The sequence below is a fragment of the Sarcophilus harrisii genome, chromosome 4, assembly GCF_902635505.1.
Source record: "Sarcophilus harrisii chromosome 4, mSarHar1.11, whole genome shotgun sequence".
NCBI classification, from domain to species: Eukaryota; Metazoa; Chordata; class Mammalia; order Dasyuromorphia; family Dasyuridae; genus Sarcophilus; species Sarcophilus harrisii.
This window is the reverse complement of record NC_045429.1, coordinates 75,935,897-75,955,183: the sequence shown is the minus strand read 5'-3', so window position 1 is coordinate 75,955,183 and position 19,287 is coordinate 75,935,897. Positions and strand designations below refer to the sequence as shown.

Below are 19,287 nucleotides of genomic sequence, written 5' to 3'. Positions count from 1 at the left end.
GCTTTTTGCCTCTTCCATGGATTACGGGTTTATAAACCCCTTTATAGTGGAGATGGTATTTGGCCAACAGGATTGAACAGATAAAACCAACAAGACCGATCCTTTTCCTCAATCTAATGTCTGAACAGGGATTCTGCCTTAACCCGATACGGGATTTTTTATTTGTCTTGTTGGGAATCACTTCCTGCCATCATAGCAAATGGCAACTGGAGAATTTCTTTTCCAGTCCAAACTTGGTTACCTGACACTGGTCTTATGTAAGCAACACATTTGTGTTTGGTTTAAATTGGCCAAACCTCCACAACTCATATGGTATCTTCTTCCAACCTATGTATAAGTCTCATCATCCCCTTTGTGGTGCTGGTCCAAGTTCATCCTGGTAATGCCAGTTTTGATGGTTAAAGGATCCGCTAGGCGGGGAAAGAACCCATTCTAAGAAGGTATTGGAAATAGAAATGAGGTGTGATGGAGCTAAAACAAATTTTTATGTTTTCCCAATGGACTTGAATGATTTGAAATCTTATAATAAGTATGTACTTCTTCCCTAAGTTTCTTCTTCCTCTCAAGATGGGAGGACTTTCTGTTTGATTTCTTCCTTGACTTGCGGATATTTCTTCTGTCTCTTCTTTCTTTTCTCACTTGATGTTCTTGCTCTCTCTATTTTGACAAGAGCCAACCAACTTTACAACCACAATTTTATGGACAATAAAGGGTAGGATCTTTTATTGGGCTTTTGGTGACCTCCATTTTCATAAATTTCATAGGAAAAAAAGTGTTTTTCTAATTTATCTAGCACACTCACTAAATCCTACAAACTTGATAAAACCTGGCAAAACTTGTTTCCACTGGAAATACAAAAATAAACATACTGAAGACCTAATGTCTTCCATCACATTGACCATTCATTACTTTCTGTTTCATTTTTTGATTGTCCAAAGTCATTCAGGGTGATACATGTTATTATCTATCATGATGCTAGTTATCTTTTTGTAAAAAACAATCAAAATTGAAGGAATAGTAGGTGTTGTAGTAGGCCTACAAAAGAAAAGACAGGTGGAGAAGGAATCAGATGGGTGCAAACGAGCCATATTCGCCTTGTCCATCGCAGAGAGACGGAGCAGACCCTTGAAACAAAGGGGAAAGACCAAGAAAATCTTGGTTCTGTTGGATTGTTCCACCATTGAAAGAGGTGGCAGTTATGGGGACCCTGGACATCAAAATTTTGGACTTCAAAACTCTCAGGAATCATTGGATTTCTGAGCCATAGGACTAAAACTTTAAATCATTGATTCTTTGGAAATGATAAGACTGTTACAAACACTTAAATCTGCTGGAATATTGGTTCCCTAACACATAAAAAGACTTTGCAGGACTTCAAAAACTCAGGGGATCATTGGATTCCCACATGTAAACAATGGACAATAGATTGGTTTTGGACTATCTCTTGGCTGCTGAAGAAGGTCTATTGGGACTGTTTTTAATACCCTCTTTCTAGGACTTCTGGTGATCTTTTTCCAAACCATGTTATTTATATTGTTTGCTTTCCGCTACTTGCATGTAAAATTTGTTTGTTACACCACTCGAGCCTTCACTGACTGAGGGAGGGCTCCCAATAGCCTCTGCTATTATGTGCTTGGAAGTCCCATGCTGATGGTTTGTAATAAGACCTTCAGCCCAGAAACCCGCTAGAACCCCATTTCCCTTTGGTGTTTTCATCTCTTCCTGAGATTTCGGTAGGGGCGTGATCATCTCTTTTTAGTGCCACCGCTTTTCCTAAAGTCAGGGAGGTTGGATACCTCCTTTTTCGGTCCCCCTTCCAGAAGTTAGAAGGGGTTACCCCTTGGGGGCTCTGACCTCCCTGAGGAGTCAGGGATGGAATGACCACCCAAGTTCTAAAGTAAAAAAGCGGGAGATGTAATGGGCTGAGGTTTGTTGATGCACTGAGGTCCCAAGCATGAGTCTAAATAGTAATTGGGCTATATTTAAAATACATATTGGATAAAGAATTTCCCATTACAAGTCCTGATGTGTTGTTAAGGAAATGGAATTTTGGTGGGTGGAGGGGAGAGAGAGACAGGAAGAGAAGCTGGGGAGATAGGGCCTGGGTTCAGACTGAGTGCTGGGTCGGGTGGCTGCTGGTCTAGCCAGCTTCTTGACCAGCGCAATTCACCTTGGCTCTTCCACCTCCGATCCTTTTTCACTGAGAATAAAGACTGACGGTTTTCCCCTAACCTGAATTCCTGACTCATGCTGATTTAAAAATACATGATCTTCACGATTTTCATTTTTCTCTAATCTACCTTGCTTTGTTAAATTAAAAGAAGACAAAATAATTTAAGATTAATATGTGAGGGCCAGCTAGGAGATGCAGTGGATAGAGCACCAGCTCTGAAGTCAGGAAGACCTGAGTTCAAATATGGCCTCAGACACTTAACACTTCCTAGCTGTGTGACCCTGGGCAAGTCACTTAACTTTAATTGTCTCAGAAAAAAAAAGATTAATATGTGAGAAGTAAAGGAGAAATCTAAAAAGTCCTACAAATAGTTTTTCTTTAAAAGGTGACAGAATACTGGTGTAGAACATGTTTTTATTTTCTGAAATAACTTGTACCATAATGAAATATACCTACACCAAGCATGAGCTTTCAACTCCATCCAAAAACAGTCAACAAAAATTTAATGAGTTACAAAAAAGGAAAGGAAAAAATAATATGCCCTGGGATCTTTCTCCAAATGGAAAGTCTCTGAATAATGAAATGTTCAGATATTCTTATCTCCACTATTGTGGAAAACTTCCATATTTCTCTGATCTTGATTGTAATCATTTTCCTTATAATTACTTTTAGTCAATAAAGCAATATAACATACAGTATGGAGAGTCAGCTTTATAATTACAAAGTGAATTTTAAAACTTTCTTTGACATATATGACTCTATGTACAGAGGCAAATAGGGATTAACCTACTGAAATCTCAGGTCTGGACCTACCCACTTCTCATCCTCCCAAATCAATGCAATAATATGCTGATTTGTGTTTCTGTATGGATGTGTATTTGTGTGTTTTTAAATGTAATAGCATGGATAGAATTTTTAGCACTCAAACCCAGGTATATTCTAATAGGAAATGTTTCTATTTCCCAAAGGCATCTTTGTTTATATTTATCATTTCTGAGTAGGCACCAAGCATAAAAGCACATAGCCATAAACAGTCACTCAGTTTCAATGAATATACCCACAGAGAAGTTGCCAGGATTGTTAAGTAGTTACTTAATGACCTAAAACCAAAAGATTCAGATGGTTTTAAGTGTTGTCTTACAATTACAGACAGGGGCAACAGATTTAAATCTTCTATTTTTAGTTTCGAACTAGTCTTCATAAACAAAAATCATTACAGCTAAAAATGGAAAATGGACAGATAATGTGATTACTAATACCCAATTATAATGATCAAAAAGAAAATATGATTGATTATATTATTTTCTTTTTATGTTTCTATATTTATATGCTAAGAAGAATATTTTTCTTGTTTTCTCATTCTTAGCTTCTCAATAGTTATAGTAGAAACTTCATCTATGATTTTTATACAAAGAAACACCAAAATAAGGTTACTATATTTACCCATACAGGTTCTCACATTCTTCTGCATATAGTTTTGAAGAGTTGCTGAGAGCTTTAATAATGTAATTTGCCCACGATAATATAAACAATATTTGTCTTAAGCAAGACTTTAACCTGGGTCTTCCTAATTTTGAGTCTACTTCTCTAATCACTGCTTCTTCCTCTTGATATATTATTTTTCTGGTATACTGTATTTTATTATGATGATATAATTTGTCTCATTTCACACTCTTCCTTGAATATTATCCTTGCTAAAAGAAACTATTTTCAATGGTTCTCAACATTGTATCTAAAGCTTCTATGTTTATCCAGAATTGGTTGAAGGTTCAAACTTTTGGTAGTTTGTATTCAGAGTTGGATTTAGAGTTGTAATGTAACTTTAAGGTCAATTAGTCTATTGTTCCCATTTTACAGGTGGGATCTAAAGATATGGTATGTTTCCTAAGATTATATGAGTATTAAAAATCAAGTCATGCTTTAATTCCAGTCTTCTGACTGTAGACCAGCACTCTTTCCAATATAACAATTTGTTTCATGTCTGTCTTCTGTTAAAGAAACAGTAACCTACAGTTACCCAAGCATTAGTACAAAAAAGTTTATATTGGGATTGTTATCTTAAGAAACAGTTGGGAGGAAGAAAAAAAAAGTAAAAATATTTAGAACTTTTTTGAAATGATAATGAATAAAAACTAAATTTTAGCTCAAAAATCAACTCCCAGTGACCTATTTGTTTTAATTTTGGGCAACCACTTCATCTTCTCTGGTTTACCATTTCAGACCCCCTAGCCCTAAACCTGAATGATTTCCTGCAAGTCTGACCCACAGATTTTCAGAAATTACACAGAGCTGATAAATCTCTAACCACAAGCCAGAATGGATATCTCATAATAACAATATTCTTCTATCTATTTTATTATAAAAGTCCTGCTTTCTGGATTATGTGTTATTGCCCATAATAATAGTATTCTTCTACTTATTTTATTATAAAAGTTCTGCTTCCTGGATTATGTGTTGTTACCCAACCACTTTTAAATATATTATTTCATCCCCATTCCTTTCCTGATCCAGTGAAAAATAAATTCAAAATTTATAAGGATCACTCAACAGAGATTGTTTGAAGAGAAACATTTCTTTTCAAGTAAATGTGTATTCTCTTTCCTTCTTTAAAACAGTGATTGAAAAAAATAGCATAATTTTATAAAACTATAATTTCTATTTTAACAACTTGGTTATGTTCAATTTATCATTGCTCCTTATGTCTTCCAGTTTTATTTGAGATATCGCTCTATTTTTAATTACCATCTGAAGAATAATAAATGCATCTGGTTTGGGTGCTAATCATCTCAATCATCCATATAGAATAAGGCATGGTATAAGTTTTTCAGTCACTTTTCAGTTTTCTTCCACTCTTTATGAACCCAAATGGAGTTTTCTTCACAAAGATCAGGGAATGATATACTGGTTCCTTCTTCAGCTCATTTTCAGATGAAAAAACTGAAGCAAACAAGGATAAGTGACTTGCTCAGAGTCACACAGTAAATATCTAAGGCCAAGATTTGAACTCAGGAAGATGAAACTTCTTAAGAAGCTTCAGGACAGTGCCAGATCTAAAGTCAAGAAGTCTCATCTTCCCAAGTTCAAAGTTGGCTTTAAATACTTTTTAACTGTGTGACTCTGAGCTACTCACTTACTGTTATTTGCCTGAGTTTCCCCATCTGTAAAATGAGCTTAAGAAAGAAATTGAAAGCCAGTCTAGTATCTTTACTAAGGAAATCTCAAATAGGATCAGAAATAGACAAATATGATGTAAATACATGAAAAACAACTCTTTCATTAGTTCTGCCCTCACTGAATGTGCAGGGGAACAAAATAATCAATCTCTTCTCTCCATTGGTATTTGACTTTTCCTATCTCAATTCCACTCCAAGCCTTCATAAGTAAACCAGTTCAAGGTTGCTGGCCTTTATGGTAGTCATTTAGAAAAATCCTTCAGTTTTAGATTTTTATCTTCAAAGTTTACATAATTATAAAATAACTTTAATATTATGAAAAGCATATCCCCTACAGCTACAAATGGTAATTTTATCCCTACAGAAAGTATTAAGAACTTAATAAGTTTATATAAATAAAAGGATAATTCAAAAGATCTGTCAATAAAAATTAATTCTATCTTCATAAAGGGGGCTATAAAAAAAATTTACCAGGGATCCTAAGTAATGCTATTATAATGACTCTTTTTCAGATTGATCATGAAGCCAAACTATTAAGAAATCCTAAATACATATATTTAGGATTTCTTAATAATTTATATATATATATATATATATATATATATATATATATATATATATGTATGTATTTTCTTTCTTTTCAAATTACCTAATTCTTCTTCCATGGTTGATCCTTTATTGTGAGAAGCAGAAACTCCTAGGACTCTGTTGAACAGTATAGAAAATGCACTACCCCAGACACCTAAAAGAAAGAGAGAAAAAAATTGGTAACTGAGAAAAAGCCAAATCTTTAAAGAACCAAATGATCCTGGAATTAACAGGTCTGATCACATACCCATTAAGAAGTGTAGAGGGTTTTCTTCATATTTTTTTACAACTGTGCCCATAAAAAATTTGCTTCCAAACAAGTCAGGAGCCATAAATGTACCATACTTAGCCATCCCAATTTCATATGGACTAAATTCCACCCAATCTGAAAGTACAAAAAAAAATGTTAATAGTTAATTTCCAAACAAAGACATACACAGATCATATCTCTAGTTTTATAGTTGTTGTTTTTTTTCCAATATTCCCTCCATAATCCAAAAGTCCAAGTAAAGACAATGAGAAACAGTATAAGTTGTCCTCAGATTTGGAGCTAGAAGTCTAGGTTTACAGCCTGGACTTGACACTACCTCTGTAATATAGAGTATCTTAATCTTTTGGGTCTCTGTTTACTCATCTGTAAAATCTGAAGAGTCCAGGATGATAGCAAAGTTATACTCCTGGGTCACTGGAAGGATGGAGATGTCCTCAATAGTAAAAAGGAATTTTGAAAATGTGGTAAGGTTGGAGGTAGAGGGAATATAACAAATTATGTTTTGTACATGTCAATTTTAAGATACCTATGGGGCACCCAATATTTTTAAATGTTTGATAGTTTCAATTAGTCTCAATAATTACGATGAGGGACTAAAACTCAGGAAAGAATATGAATATATTAACAGTATCTTTTCCAAGAAAACCTCATGGATAGTGTACACCTGGGAGTTTTCTAAATGGACACAACTAAAATCTTGGAAGCTGATAACAAAGAATTATAGAAACAAAAAAGAGATAATAGAGTGGTATATCATTTCCTTTTCCAGTGGGTTAAGACCATCAGAAATTAAGGAATTTACCCAAGTCATACAGTCAGTGTATGTTTGAAGCCAGATTTAAACTCAGGTCCTCCTGACTTCGGGCCCAGTGCTCTATCCATTGGCATAAAGGGGACTTAATAAATGTTTGCTGATATGACTTGATCAGGAGTCAATGGATAATAACTATCAGAATATGGATTAAGTAATAAGTATCAATAATAATAACAATCCAATACTCCAATGGACCTATGATTTCATCCATTTGGATACTCCCTCCACCAAAACAGATCACAATTCACCTATGCCTGTTTTTGCTGTATATCTCTTTTCTATATCCACCCATAAGTGACCAACTACACTTCCATTCAACATCCTATGAGACTTACTTTACTCCACTTAGCCTTAAATAGACACCAATTGAACACGGGGTTGTAACTGTAATGAGTACACCCATATGAGACCTTAAGTCCAAAAGGACAAGGGCCATGTCTCATTTCAGCTTTGTACCTATCTCAGACCTTGGAAGATTATTTTGCACACAGAGGACACTTAAATATCTTTGGATGAATGAATGAATGAACATGGAAATTGTTTCTCAAATAGGTATCGATTTGCCACTTATATGAATACTTAGGACAGACCTAGTCCTTCTAATGGGTAAGTAGCTAGAACAATTAACTGGGGGCCCTAACACAAGTTATCTCTTTAAAATGGCAAAGGGTATTTAAACATAAGACACAAAATGACTATTTGAAAACTTAAAAGACTTTGTACTGTGCATCTTTAAAATTTTGGAGATCCTTAAAGGGATGATGAACATTTTCTCCACTTATTTCACACAAGGACAGAACTATGTGGGTTATGAATTGCCTTCTAGCTTGATCATTTTCAAACATTCTTAAATAGAAAGTTTAAACATTGAGAAAAGAAATTGTATGGGAATCTAAAAAAATATCATCAAGCCATTCCTCTCCTCAGAAGTTTCAAAAAATTCTATCTATTCAACAGCCAGGTGACCTAGTAGATAGGGCTCCAAACCTGGAGTCAAAAAACTTGAGTTCAAATTTGGTCTCAGGCACTTGCTAACTGTGTGACCCTGGTCAAGTCACTTTATCCTTTTTGTCTCAGTTTCCTCATCTCTAAAATGAGCTAGAGAAGAAAATGGCAAACCACTTCCAAATTTTTGCCAAGAATGTCTAAATGAGGATGTGAAGAGTTGGACACAAATGAAGTGGTTTAACAACCAAAAAAATGCAATTAATATTATTTATATCACTTTGACATTTGTCTGCTTTAGGTTTATTTTTTGTTTTGTTTTGTTTTGAATACTGTATTTCACCAACAAAACTGAGATTCTAGAGAGAAGGGACTATAGCTGATATTAATTTTTCACTCTCATAGGGACCAAGTCCAGTGCTATTCATATATAGGGCACTCAATAAATGATTTTAAAAGAATTACACAATGAATGAACTAAATCCTACCCATATTCTCCCATTTTAATCTCACCCCGACTCTTTCCAAAAGATGGCACTAGAGGACTTTTATTTCATCAGTAAAATTATCTTTCTTAAAAGTAACAGGTACATTAAAAAAAAAAAAAAAAAAAAGGTTCAGTGAAAGCATTCCTGAAATGTCTATTTAAGTGTGTTTCATTAGTAATGATTATTTCGGTGCAGGGTGTAACTAGTGCCAGTCACCAAGGTCAGTTATTCTAAGAATAGAATGAACAGCCTAAGCCCTGGGTATAAAAGGGTTGTCAGTTTCGCAGGCTAGATACCTGCCCCAGCACTCCAGAGGAATGTGATTGGATACAGTGGAGGTGGCCAACAAGAATCAACATGATAGGATTGCTTGTACTTCAGTAATTTAATGAGCAAGAAAGTGGATGTATTCTATTCAGACACCACAAGCCAAAACAAGTTCTTCAGATGTTGTATTTAAAGAATTAGAATGGGGAAAAATAGTAGTAGGCCTCTAGTATGCTTTTAACATAGTGAAATAATTCCCAAGAGATGAAATCATTAATGTTGTTTATAGAGGTTTTTTAACATAAAATTATTAATCTTTATAGTGTATGTGTAAGTTCCATGAGAGCAAGGAACAAGTTTTCACTCTGTCTTTTCATAGTACTCATGATCCAGAGGAAGTGTTTAATAAAGTGCTGAATGAATGAATGAATGAATATATTTTTATTATTTCCCCAATCTGTAACATAAAAAGTATACTGACTAGAACTGAAATCTCATTAGTTAGTTATTTCCCAGAATTATAGCATATGACAGAAGGAACCTATGAGAAACTTTCTAACAAAATCCATCATTCTACCTTCAAATCAGAACGTTAGGGAATATCTCAGATGTTAGAAAATTTAATCTCGTATTTAAAGTGAATATTTCATGGTTATATCTTTGTATCATATTTCAGAATTAGAGGGAAACTTTGAGGATATTTATCTCAACCACTTCTTTCTAGCAATGAAGAAAAATGAGACATGGGGTGGTCAAATGATGTCAACATCACTTTAGCAACAGTACTGGGATTCCCAGTCCAACATTTTGTTCTACCCTTTTCTAGGATCTTTCTCTATCTCCGGTCCTTCCCTTTTCCTTTTGTGTTTTCCTCTTTAAATGTAAGGGTCAGAACTAATTACAGAACTCTAAAAAGACTAACCTAAGGTTAAATATCATAAGAGACATACATCTCAGCTTCTTGACAGTTATACTATTTTTTAAATATCAGCTAAATTAAATTCAAACAAGTCCTTATTTAGTACTTACATGTGGAGACAATATGATAGGCTAGGAATACAAAGAAAATAATAATAATAATCTCTGACCTTAAAGAACCTGCATTCTACTGAAAGGAGATAGGACAGAAATATATAGATATAAGTAAATGAAAATTACATACTAAGTAAACATGAGATAATTTCAGGGTTAGGGCCAGAAGTAACAACTGGGGAAATCAAGAAGGACCTAGAGAGATAACAGCTGAATTGAACCTAAGCTAGGGATTTCCAAAAACAAAGGTGATGAAGGAGAATATAAGTATGAAAGATGGCTTGGGTAGAGGCCTAGAATTAGGAGATAAGTCAATGTCAAAAACCCTGTTTTACTCAGTTATGGAATACAAATTAAGTAAGACAATTTAGAACAGAGTGTGATAAGGACTGGACTCATGTTTTCACTGATATAGGAAGCTCCTATAAAGGAACTTCCTCAACTAATGCAGATCAGAACCTTCTCTTTATATTTTCATTGATTTGCAGGGATCATTGAAAATTTAGTTGATTATTCCACAGTTGCAGTCAGTAAGGGTCAGAGATGGTCAGGTCAGAGTGAACCCAATTCTTTGAGTCTTTCAAGCCAGATCGTTTTCTTATACCATATAGCCTCTTCAAAAAGGTGATATAAATTAAATAAAAATAGCTAGCTTGCATAGTGTATAGTGCTTTGAGCATTTGACTTTGACTTTGCTAAATACTTTACATGTTATCTCATTTGTTATTCACAGCAGCTCTGTGATGTAATGGTGACTATGCTCATTTTAGAAGAAGAAAATGAGATTGAAACAGATTCTATCATTTGGCCCATGACATAACTAATATAGCTAGTAAATATCTGAGGCAAAATTTAAACTTGGGTTTTCCAAATTTCAAGTTAAGCTTGTTAGTCCTTTGCCACCTAGCTGCTTCACTTCAAGACTTCAACATTACTGATTTAACATTATCTTTCTGTTTCTTAATACAATCCAGTGAGGATTTAGAATTTAAACTAGATTAGAGGCAGATTGTAGAAGTTTTTAAATGATAGGATTCTGAATTTTGGAATTCTTGAACTATAAAATGATTGCTTGGCAATTTTATGGAGGATAAATTGGAAAGAAGAAAACTTAGTAAGTGGGGAAAGCATATTTGGAGGTGATTATAATAGCCTCTGCTAGTGGTGTTGAAAATCTGAACTAAAGAACTGCTCATATCAATGCTTACTAAGAAGTATATGTTAGAGTTACTGAAGAATCAACAATAACTGGAGACTGATTGAATATGTGAGATGATCAAGACATAAAAGTTAAGACTGAGGTTGCAAATCTGAGTGACTAGAAGTCTGCTTGTGATTGATCTCAAAAGAAATAGGAAGTTTCTTCATTTCATAGACTACAAAAGGTGACAAAATGCCACTGAGAATGTTGTTTTTGTTATTCATAAAAACTCTAGCTCTTTTTCTTCCTTTTTATATATGGTCATTTTCTTAGACTTAAGATAGTATTATAATGCAGAGTAAGCTTAAAAGTATGTGTATATGTTCTCTTTGGGTTTTTTTTCCCAGAATCTGATTCTTCATCTTTACAAGCACACCTCGGCATTGCTTGAGCTCTGCAGGAGTGCTTTACAAAGCTTGGGGAATGAAATCATCACTATACTGGAGGCTGATAAATAATAATAATAATAATAATAATAATAATAATAATAATAATAATAATTGGCATTTGTATAGCACTTTAGGGCATCTAGATGATATAGTGGATAAGTGCTGAGCCTAGAGTCAGAAAGATTCACCTTTCTGAGTTCATATCTGGCCTCCTACACTTACTAGCTATATGACCCTGATCTATTCACTTAATCCTAATTGCCTCAGTTCCTAATCTGTAAAATAAATTGGAGAGGGAAATGGCAAAAGACTCTTGGATTTTTGTCAAGAAAACTCCGTGGACAAAATCTATGGAGTCATGTAGAATTAAATATGACTGGATGACTTAACAACAACAAGTATTATTTTTACATATTATATTAATTATGCCCTCCTAAAAACAATAACTTAAGACACATGCAAAAAAAATCCAAAAAATGAGGAAATGTGGAAATACTGAGGTCATACCTGCAAACATCAACTCTGAAACATCAGGTTTCACATGGAGACAGGTAAAAAGGGGCAAAGGACACTGTGCTTTATTTACTTTTTCTTTCAGATTACTTAGAGTGCAGTTCATTCTCTGCTCAAAGAAAAATAAGAGACAAGGATAGATTAAATATATAGATTGTCACTTACATAGAAACAAACTTTGCAAAATATTTTTGCAAATCTCATCTAATTTTTCCATTCCATTTTCCAAAAGAGGAAAGAGATTTAGAGAAATTAGTGACTTATTCAAAATGAGAATTAATATAAACGTTTGAAGTGGGATTTGAACCTTGGTTTCCCTGATTCCAAGTCCAACACTCTATTCATTGATGTATACTACCTCTTTAACAGCTTTTTAGCAGCAGCAAGAGATGTTTCTAAATTGTTTTGAACCTGCATAATAAAAAGTATGTTCATTACTTTTAAAAATCTATGTAAACAAAATGAAAAGCTAGACTGTATGAAGTAATTATCGGCATGCTAAAAACAGCCTAGGAAGTTACATCTTCAATTGAACTACCAATTATGGGGTCAGGAAGGAACTTTCCCTCAGGACACTTGGCACTGAAAAATCCTTTTCCATCTGCTCTGTTTTATCTTCAGATGGAATGCTGAACTGTGGTCATAGTGCTCAGTGTGATGCATTCCCTCAGACTGAGGGCAACATCCCCTGGAAGTCTTGGACATCCTTCCTGGTGTGTGTGTGTGTGTGTGTGTGTGTGTGTGTGTGTGTGTGTGAGAGAGAGAGAGAGAGAGAGAGAGAGAGAGAGAGAGAGAGAGAGAGAGAGAGGTGGGGGAGGGAAGGGAAGAAAAAAGGAGGGAGGGAGGGAGGGAGGGAGGAAGAGAGAGAGAGGGAGGGAGGAAGAAACAAAGAGGGAAGGAGGGAAGATGTGTGTGTAAGAGAGAGACAGAGAGAAAGAGAGAGAGGGAAGGAGGAAAGGAGAGAGAAGGAAGGAGGGAAGGAGAGAGAGAGAGAAGGAAGGAAGAAGAAAGGGAGGGAGAGAGAAAAGAGAGGGAAGGAGGGAGGGAGGGAAGGAGGGAAGAAGAAAAAGAGGAGGAGGGAGAGGGAGATAGCGAAGTGCTTTGGTTTCTACCCCCTCTCTCTTCTTAAAAACTGTCTGTTGGGACTGAACAAGTGAGAATGAAAAGTAGTTAAATTGTCAGGAAAGCATTTTTCAAAGAATGAAGTTGGGTAGAAAAGATTTTTTTTCTACAGATCAAACCACTAATTACTGACAACACTGAAACAAAGCCTTCTGGCCAAGCTGATCTAACATTACATAGATAAGTTTGTTCTCTTCCCATTGAGCACTACAAGTTCACTATAGTACTGACTGTCTGCAGAACTGATGTAATAATTTTTAGCACAAGAGTATTTGGAGAAAATTCCCATACTAATGAAATCATAGGTCCTCTCATTATGGAAGTATTAAAAATGATTTTTTTCATATAATTCCTAAAGGCAAGTGGGAAGAGTGGTGGACTTGGCAACAGAAAAGACTTGGATTTGAATCCTGCTTCAGATGCTAACTTTGTGGACATAAGCAAATTATTTAACTTATACAATTCAGTTTTTTTCTATTTGTAAATGCATCTCAATTGATATGTTTTGCAGACCTTTGCAAACCTTCAAGCTATATCACTATGTAACTATATCACTGTCAAATATTACTGTCTCTATTATTATTAGTATCATTAATACTGATGATTCTAAGGAAAGATCCTACCCATCATACTCTCTCATATTGCTTTTTTAAATACTTTGTCTATTTTCCCATAAAATGGAGGAATAATATGAAAGAAAGTCATAAGAAAATTCATTAACATAGGCATACTCTATTTCAAACCTAATTAATAACAGAATGATCTAAATTTCCTGCTAAGAAAAAAAAAGATATAAAAACATGTTTAAAATATGCACACACCAAAACATAGGAAGCCTTTCAATTAGGCATCTACTACATTCATAAAGAGGCAAACAACTGAAACATTCCATTAAGAACCTTATACCAGAGATCTCCTTATTCATTTAGATTTCATAAAAGTTTTCACCACTTAACTAAGATAATTCTAGTTATCATTGTGAGAATTAAGAGGAAATAAAATTTCCTTTTCTACAAACTGATGGAAAATACCTATTTATTTTAAAAGGAACTAGAAATGTTACTGCAGCTTACATTGTGGATTAGAGTTTCTCCAATTAACATCCCAAAGATGTCAGTAAAAGTGACTGGCTGTCCAGAGCTTTTCTTCTTCCATAATGATTCAATGTAGCGTTTGACTTTCTGAGGTGTGAGCAACAAAAGGGGATTGTGGCTGACACTGACCATCAGCTCTTCATTAATTTCCTTTGGTCCCTTCTCTGGAAAATCAGGGTGAGAATATAGAGATGACATATACCTACAAGAATAAAGAAAACATAATTAACAGAAAAATTGGGGCTCCATAGGACAACAGCCTCAAAAAGAAAAGCATAGCTTTATATCAAATTAAAGTTAATTTCCTTTGATCAAGTCTCTGGACAATCAGGGTGAGAATATAGAGACAACACATACCTAGAAAAATAAAGAAAACACAATCAACAGAATTTAGGCCTATAGGACAACAGTCTCAAAAAGAAAAGCATGGCTATATCAAATTAAAGTGAAAATTAATAAAAAGAGATCTTTGGCACAAAGAAAGATGATTCAATCTGTATAATTATTTAATATTTAGGGAGGTATATTTCACCTTCACAATTACCAATGAATTAAAGAAAAGAAGAAGAAAAAATTTTTTTTCTTAACTTTTTATCTGTATTCCCCTATTACCTAATGTGGTATCTTGGTTGTAGTCTTCCAAGATTCTCATTGGTTATAGGATCATTGATTTACAATTGAGAGAAATCTTAAAGCATCTAGTCAACTCCATCATTTTACCGACAGAGAAACGGAGACCAAAAGAGGAGAAATTATTTGTTTGGTGCCACATATACAGTAAATAGCAGACTCAGAACCCAAATCCAGGTCCTCTAGCTCCAAAGCCAGCACACTTTGAACTGAATTACATCATTGACTATTTCCACTTATCTCTGATAACTTAATGAAGTGCAAAGAAAGAAGGTATTGGGGAAGGGAGATAAAAGGATTTTGATCAAAAGGAAAACAGGCTGTACATATTCACTCCTATTTCCCTTTAGAATCAAATCCTGTATTTAGCACAATGTCTGGCACATAGGAGGTGCTTAATAAATGTTGAATACAAAAAGCTTGTTGGATAGAAAACTACTCACTGAATTAGTCAATTAGGACCTATCTCATGGACAGACATTTCAGATAAATTGAACTCAAAGTTAATTAGAAAGAAACGAAACTAGGTTGCATTTGAGAAATTGAGCAAGTATTTGATTATCTCAAGTACTTTCCTGATGCAAAAATCCCACTTTTTTGTTAGCAACATTTCCCTGATAAAATGTATATGGCTGTGAATTACTGATCACCACAATATGCCATATATCATCCATTTGTTTGATTTTTCCCATGTATATTGACAGTATTCTCATGTGAATTCCATACCAAATAAGTGAAACTAACTGAGGAGGTGCTATAGTATGATGAAAACAATATGACCTGATCAAAAAATGAGCATTTAGAGAACCTTACCATCTATAACACATTTCTTTTTTATTTCAACCCTGTTCTTCCATGAAACTGACAAGAAGCTTTAGTGGGTTATGTATCCTACTATTGTGTCTTATATCATATTGTTAATAAAAGCATCTTCCAATAAAGTTATTTCTATTGGTACATGTCAAGGATTGTTGTATGATATTAACATATGCCTAGGAAGTACCTTATTAGAAAAGAGTTTTTATGTTCAATTTTTTTTAATTAACAAAACATTAGATAAAGAGAAATTCTGGCTTTGCTCTAACACTCAGTCAATTGTGCAATTATGAAGATAACTTCTAGTGTGAAAAAATAATTCACAAAAGTCTGCTTATTCTCAACTCTTATTTTCGTCGATTACCTTTGATATGCTCCTAAACCATTCTCATAATGGTTTTATAAAAAGAAAAATGATACATCAAGTTGAAATTGTTGTAATTATACATGCTATCTTCCAATCTATACATCCTTCCTTCTGAAATGGTGCTGATCTTATCCTTTGTTCCAACTAGTTAGTACACACAGACAGTTGATTATGAAAGTATTTTTATCAGTAACCAGACATTTCCTCTCTAATTTGCAATGATTAATTTCATTTTTCATGTGATATTTTTTAGTTATGACTTTCTGAGTCTTCTTAATTTCTTCTTGAAAATGATCATGATATATAAACATACACAAATTCTGAGTAAGACAGGAAATTTTCCTTAATACATATATGTATGTATTTATGTGTATAAGACAAAATCATATATATCTAATATAAATATAGTAGTAATTAATAATGATAAATGATAACAACTAAATTTTACACATCACTTTAAAATTTTCAAAGCATATTCCACAATTAGCTCATATACTCTCACAAAAATACTGTGAGAATGTGTTATTATTCCCATTTTTTAGATATGGAAACTAGGTGATTTGCCTTGGTCACTCAATTACATAATGGTCTGAGGTAAGATTTAAAATCAGGTCTTTTTAGCCAACAAGTTCAATATTCTGTCCACTATCCCATCTAAATACATTCATCCTTACATCCCTACACAAACAGTTCAGACCTACTTCAGAAGTAGAGAGAACTCCCAGTCAATAAATTTCCTCTACCTTTGCAGAATTGCAAATGGTCTACAACTTACAGTCTTAAAAAGTTGGCAAAGAATACAAAAAAAAAGGGGGGGGGATCTTTTTTCTGGAGTATGTAGCCATGATAGGTCAGAATTGGAATTTGATTTAGCATCTTCTTGAGAGGTAAGATCTCGTTTCACCTTTTCACTATTTTGTGCTGCCTCTCAACCAGTTTTGTTCCCAGATTATTTTTCCCTATCTACCTCAGTGACTATTCTCACAAAGAAGCCAGTTAATGTTGTCTGTTTGAGAACTTATTTCTTCATATGATTTCTCTGTCTTTTGGTTCTCTTCATATTAAATAAATTGCAAATGTGTGCAAGGAACTTTTACTTACGCTCATTAGGAATACCATAAAAAGTGATCAAGTTACCCTTATAATGTTTCCTAATAAATATTTTTGAATGGTGTATGTTAGTGGAGCTAATTATCAACTACATTTCATCAGTTTAGAATTTCTTCTTGTGAGGAAATCCCCTCTATCAATGATGATTGTTATCTGCTCCTTCCATTTATAATCTTAATGTTGTCTGAGACTTTTCCTAAAGGTTATGTGACTTGCCCTGTATTACACTGCCAATAGGTGTTTAAAAAAAAAAAAAAAAAAGACAGAGCTTCAATGAAGGCCTTCTTTATTCTCAGGTCAGGCCTCTATTGCCTCTCAATTCCTAATAAGAATCTTAAAATCACAGAGCAGAAAGGGAGCTCAGAGTTCATCACTCAACTAAAAAATCATGCTTTGTCCACACCCTGTTCTCGACTGATCTCATCATCCTCTGCACTATATCCTCAGGAGAAGGATTCTTTTCATGTGTATTCCATTAAAAAACACTTATCAAAAGACCATTTCAATTGTCTTTTATAGACTGGGAGTAATCAGTAATTATACAAAGTTCTTCAATTCCTGTTCAGGACTAGAATCTTAATTTCTATATCATTATCTGATAGGTATAAAGTGATACATGATGTAGTTTTAATAGAAATTTTAAAAGATTCTAAAGGGAGGCCAGAATTTAAAATTTAAATGCCCTCCTCCCCCCCAGAGGCAACTGGGGATAAGTGACTTGCCCAGAGTCACACAGCTAAAAAGTATTAAGTGTCTGAGGCCAGATATGAACTCAGGTTCTCCTGACTTTAGGGCTGGTGCTCTATCCACAGCACCAACTAGTTGCCCTCTTTTTACATGTTAAAAGTTGCTATAACATGTAATCAGGAAAGAACAAATTAAAAAAAAAAAAACTACATTATCACTTCCACTTCTTCTACCTCTAATGATCAAGTTAAGGTTCTCTTCTTCAGGTTTCTCAATTTCCAAACATAAGAACTACAAAGTATCTGGATAAGACAGAGTATCCCTCTAGTCTCTTCAGCAAGCTCTTTTTGCAGCTGTATTACTTTAAAACAATGTATGCCTTTCCATTGCTCTATTCTGGTTTTAATTAAAATCTCATAAACTTTCAGTTATCCCGGTAAGCCTGTTTTTATTTCTTTTCACTAACATGGCTAATTTGTTTTATCATGAATACTCTGACCATTAGTATATTAAATCCTGAGGCCATGAATACCACTATTGCTCATCTTCTTAAATATTGCCTCCTTTGAGTTACAGAGCTAGGATGATAAGATTATAGAGCAAGATTTGTATTGGTACCCTCATCAATCCATAATTAAAATGAAGGTCCTTGAGATCCTCAGGATCCAAATCCTGTGTTCTCATTCCTATTTCTATGTGGCCTCTTACTATTCTTGTTTATTTTTCGATATCATACCTGCTACTCTCTAAGTATGCGGTTATATATAAGTAGTTTTCTTTCTGTCCCTCAATTAATAATTTTTAGCATTCTGACTCCCACAGATAGGATCAACATCTGCAAGCATTTTCCCCCTAGTCTATGTTTACTGTGCTTCATCCTTGACAAAAAGTCCTTACTCCTGTATATTGGGTCACAGAGAAGAAATCTAAAACTATCTCTAATAAGTTGCACATAACCCAAATCATTTATCATCCTCTAAAAGTTCCAGTTATTAATTAGGAGCAGTAATGAATATCCCTATTCATGTATCTGTCTACACACATACACATGCATAAATATCTATGTACAGTACATCTATATACATATGTATTTTATTTGCATATGTTTATGCATGATATATGTGTGGGATCATTGTTCAAATTGGAAAATGCTAGAGAGAATCTAATTAATTATTATAGCTAGCATATACACACATACATAAAGTAGATTAAATTTTGATAAGTATCTTACATATGGTACTTTATGTGATAATATATTTTTCTCTTTTTTTCCCCTCTTCCTCACTGCTTAGACATGGGCTGATTTTAATTCATGTCTTTTCCTACATCAACTTCTGTCTATGTCCTTTAATTACTACTTTTGAAAATTGCTTTTAAAAAATTGAGGGGACAAAGTAGTCATCTCTCTACAAAGGGGGAGTCTTTTTGAGTTAGGATAAAAATAGCTGATTGGCTAACTGAATAAAATAACTATACCTATGAGACTTTAAACAGCTTGAGAAATCCCAGCTTATCTAACTTATTTCAGCATAAATTACTCTAACAAGCAGTCAAAAAAGTGGTGAAACAGACAGTTGAAAATAAATCCTTTAAAGGGAATATCCCAT

At 34.1% G+C, this 19,287-nt stretch overlaps 1 protein-coding gene across 2 annotated transcripts in view; it reads right to left on the bottom strand.

Moving 5' to 3' along the window:
• The window catches only part of PLA2G4A (phospholipase A2 group IVA), a 180,124-nt gene that overhangs the window by 38,387 nt on the left and 122,450 nt on the right, over positions 1-19,287 (bottom strand). For both annotated transcript variants that reach the window (XM_031937047.1, XM_031937048.1), the window contains 4 exons: positions 14,050-14,272; positions 11,849-11,963; positions 6,182-6,319; positions 5,996-6,088 (listed from right to left, as the gene is read on the bottom strand). In XM_031937047.1, the coding sequence (XP_031792907.1) occupies positions 5,996-6,088; positions 6,182-6,319; positions 11,849-11,963; positions 14,050-14,272 (569 nt within the window). The remainder of the gene's footprint in view (positions 1-5,995; positions 6,089-6,181; positions 6,320-11,848; positions 11,964-14,049; positions 14,273-19,287) is intronic.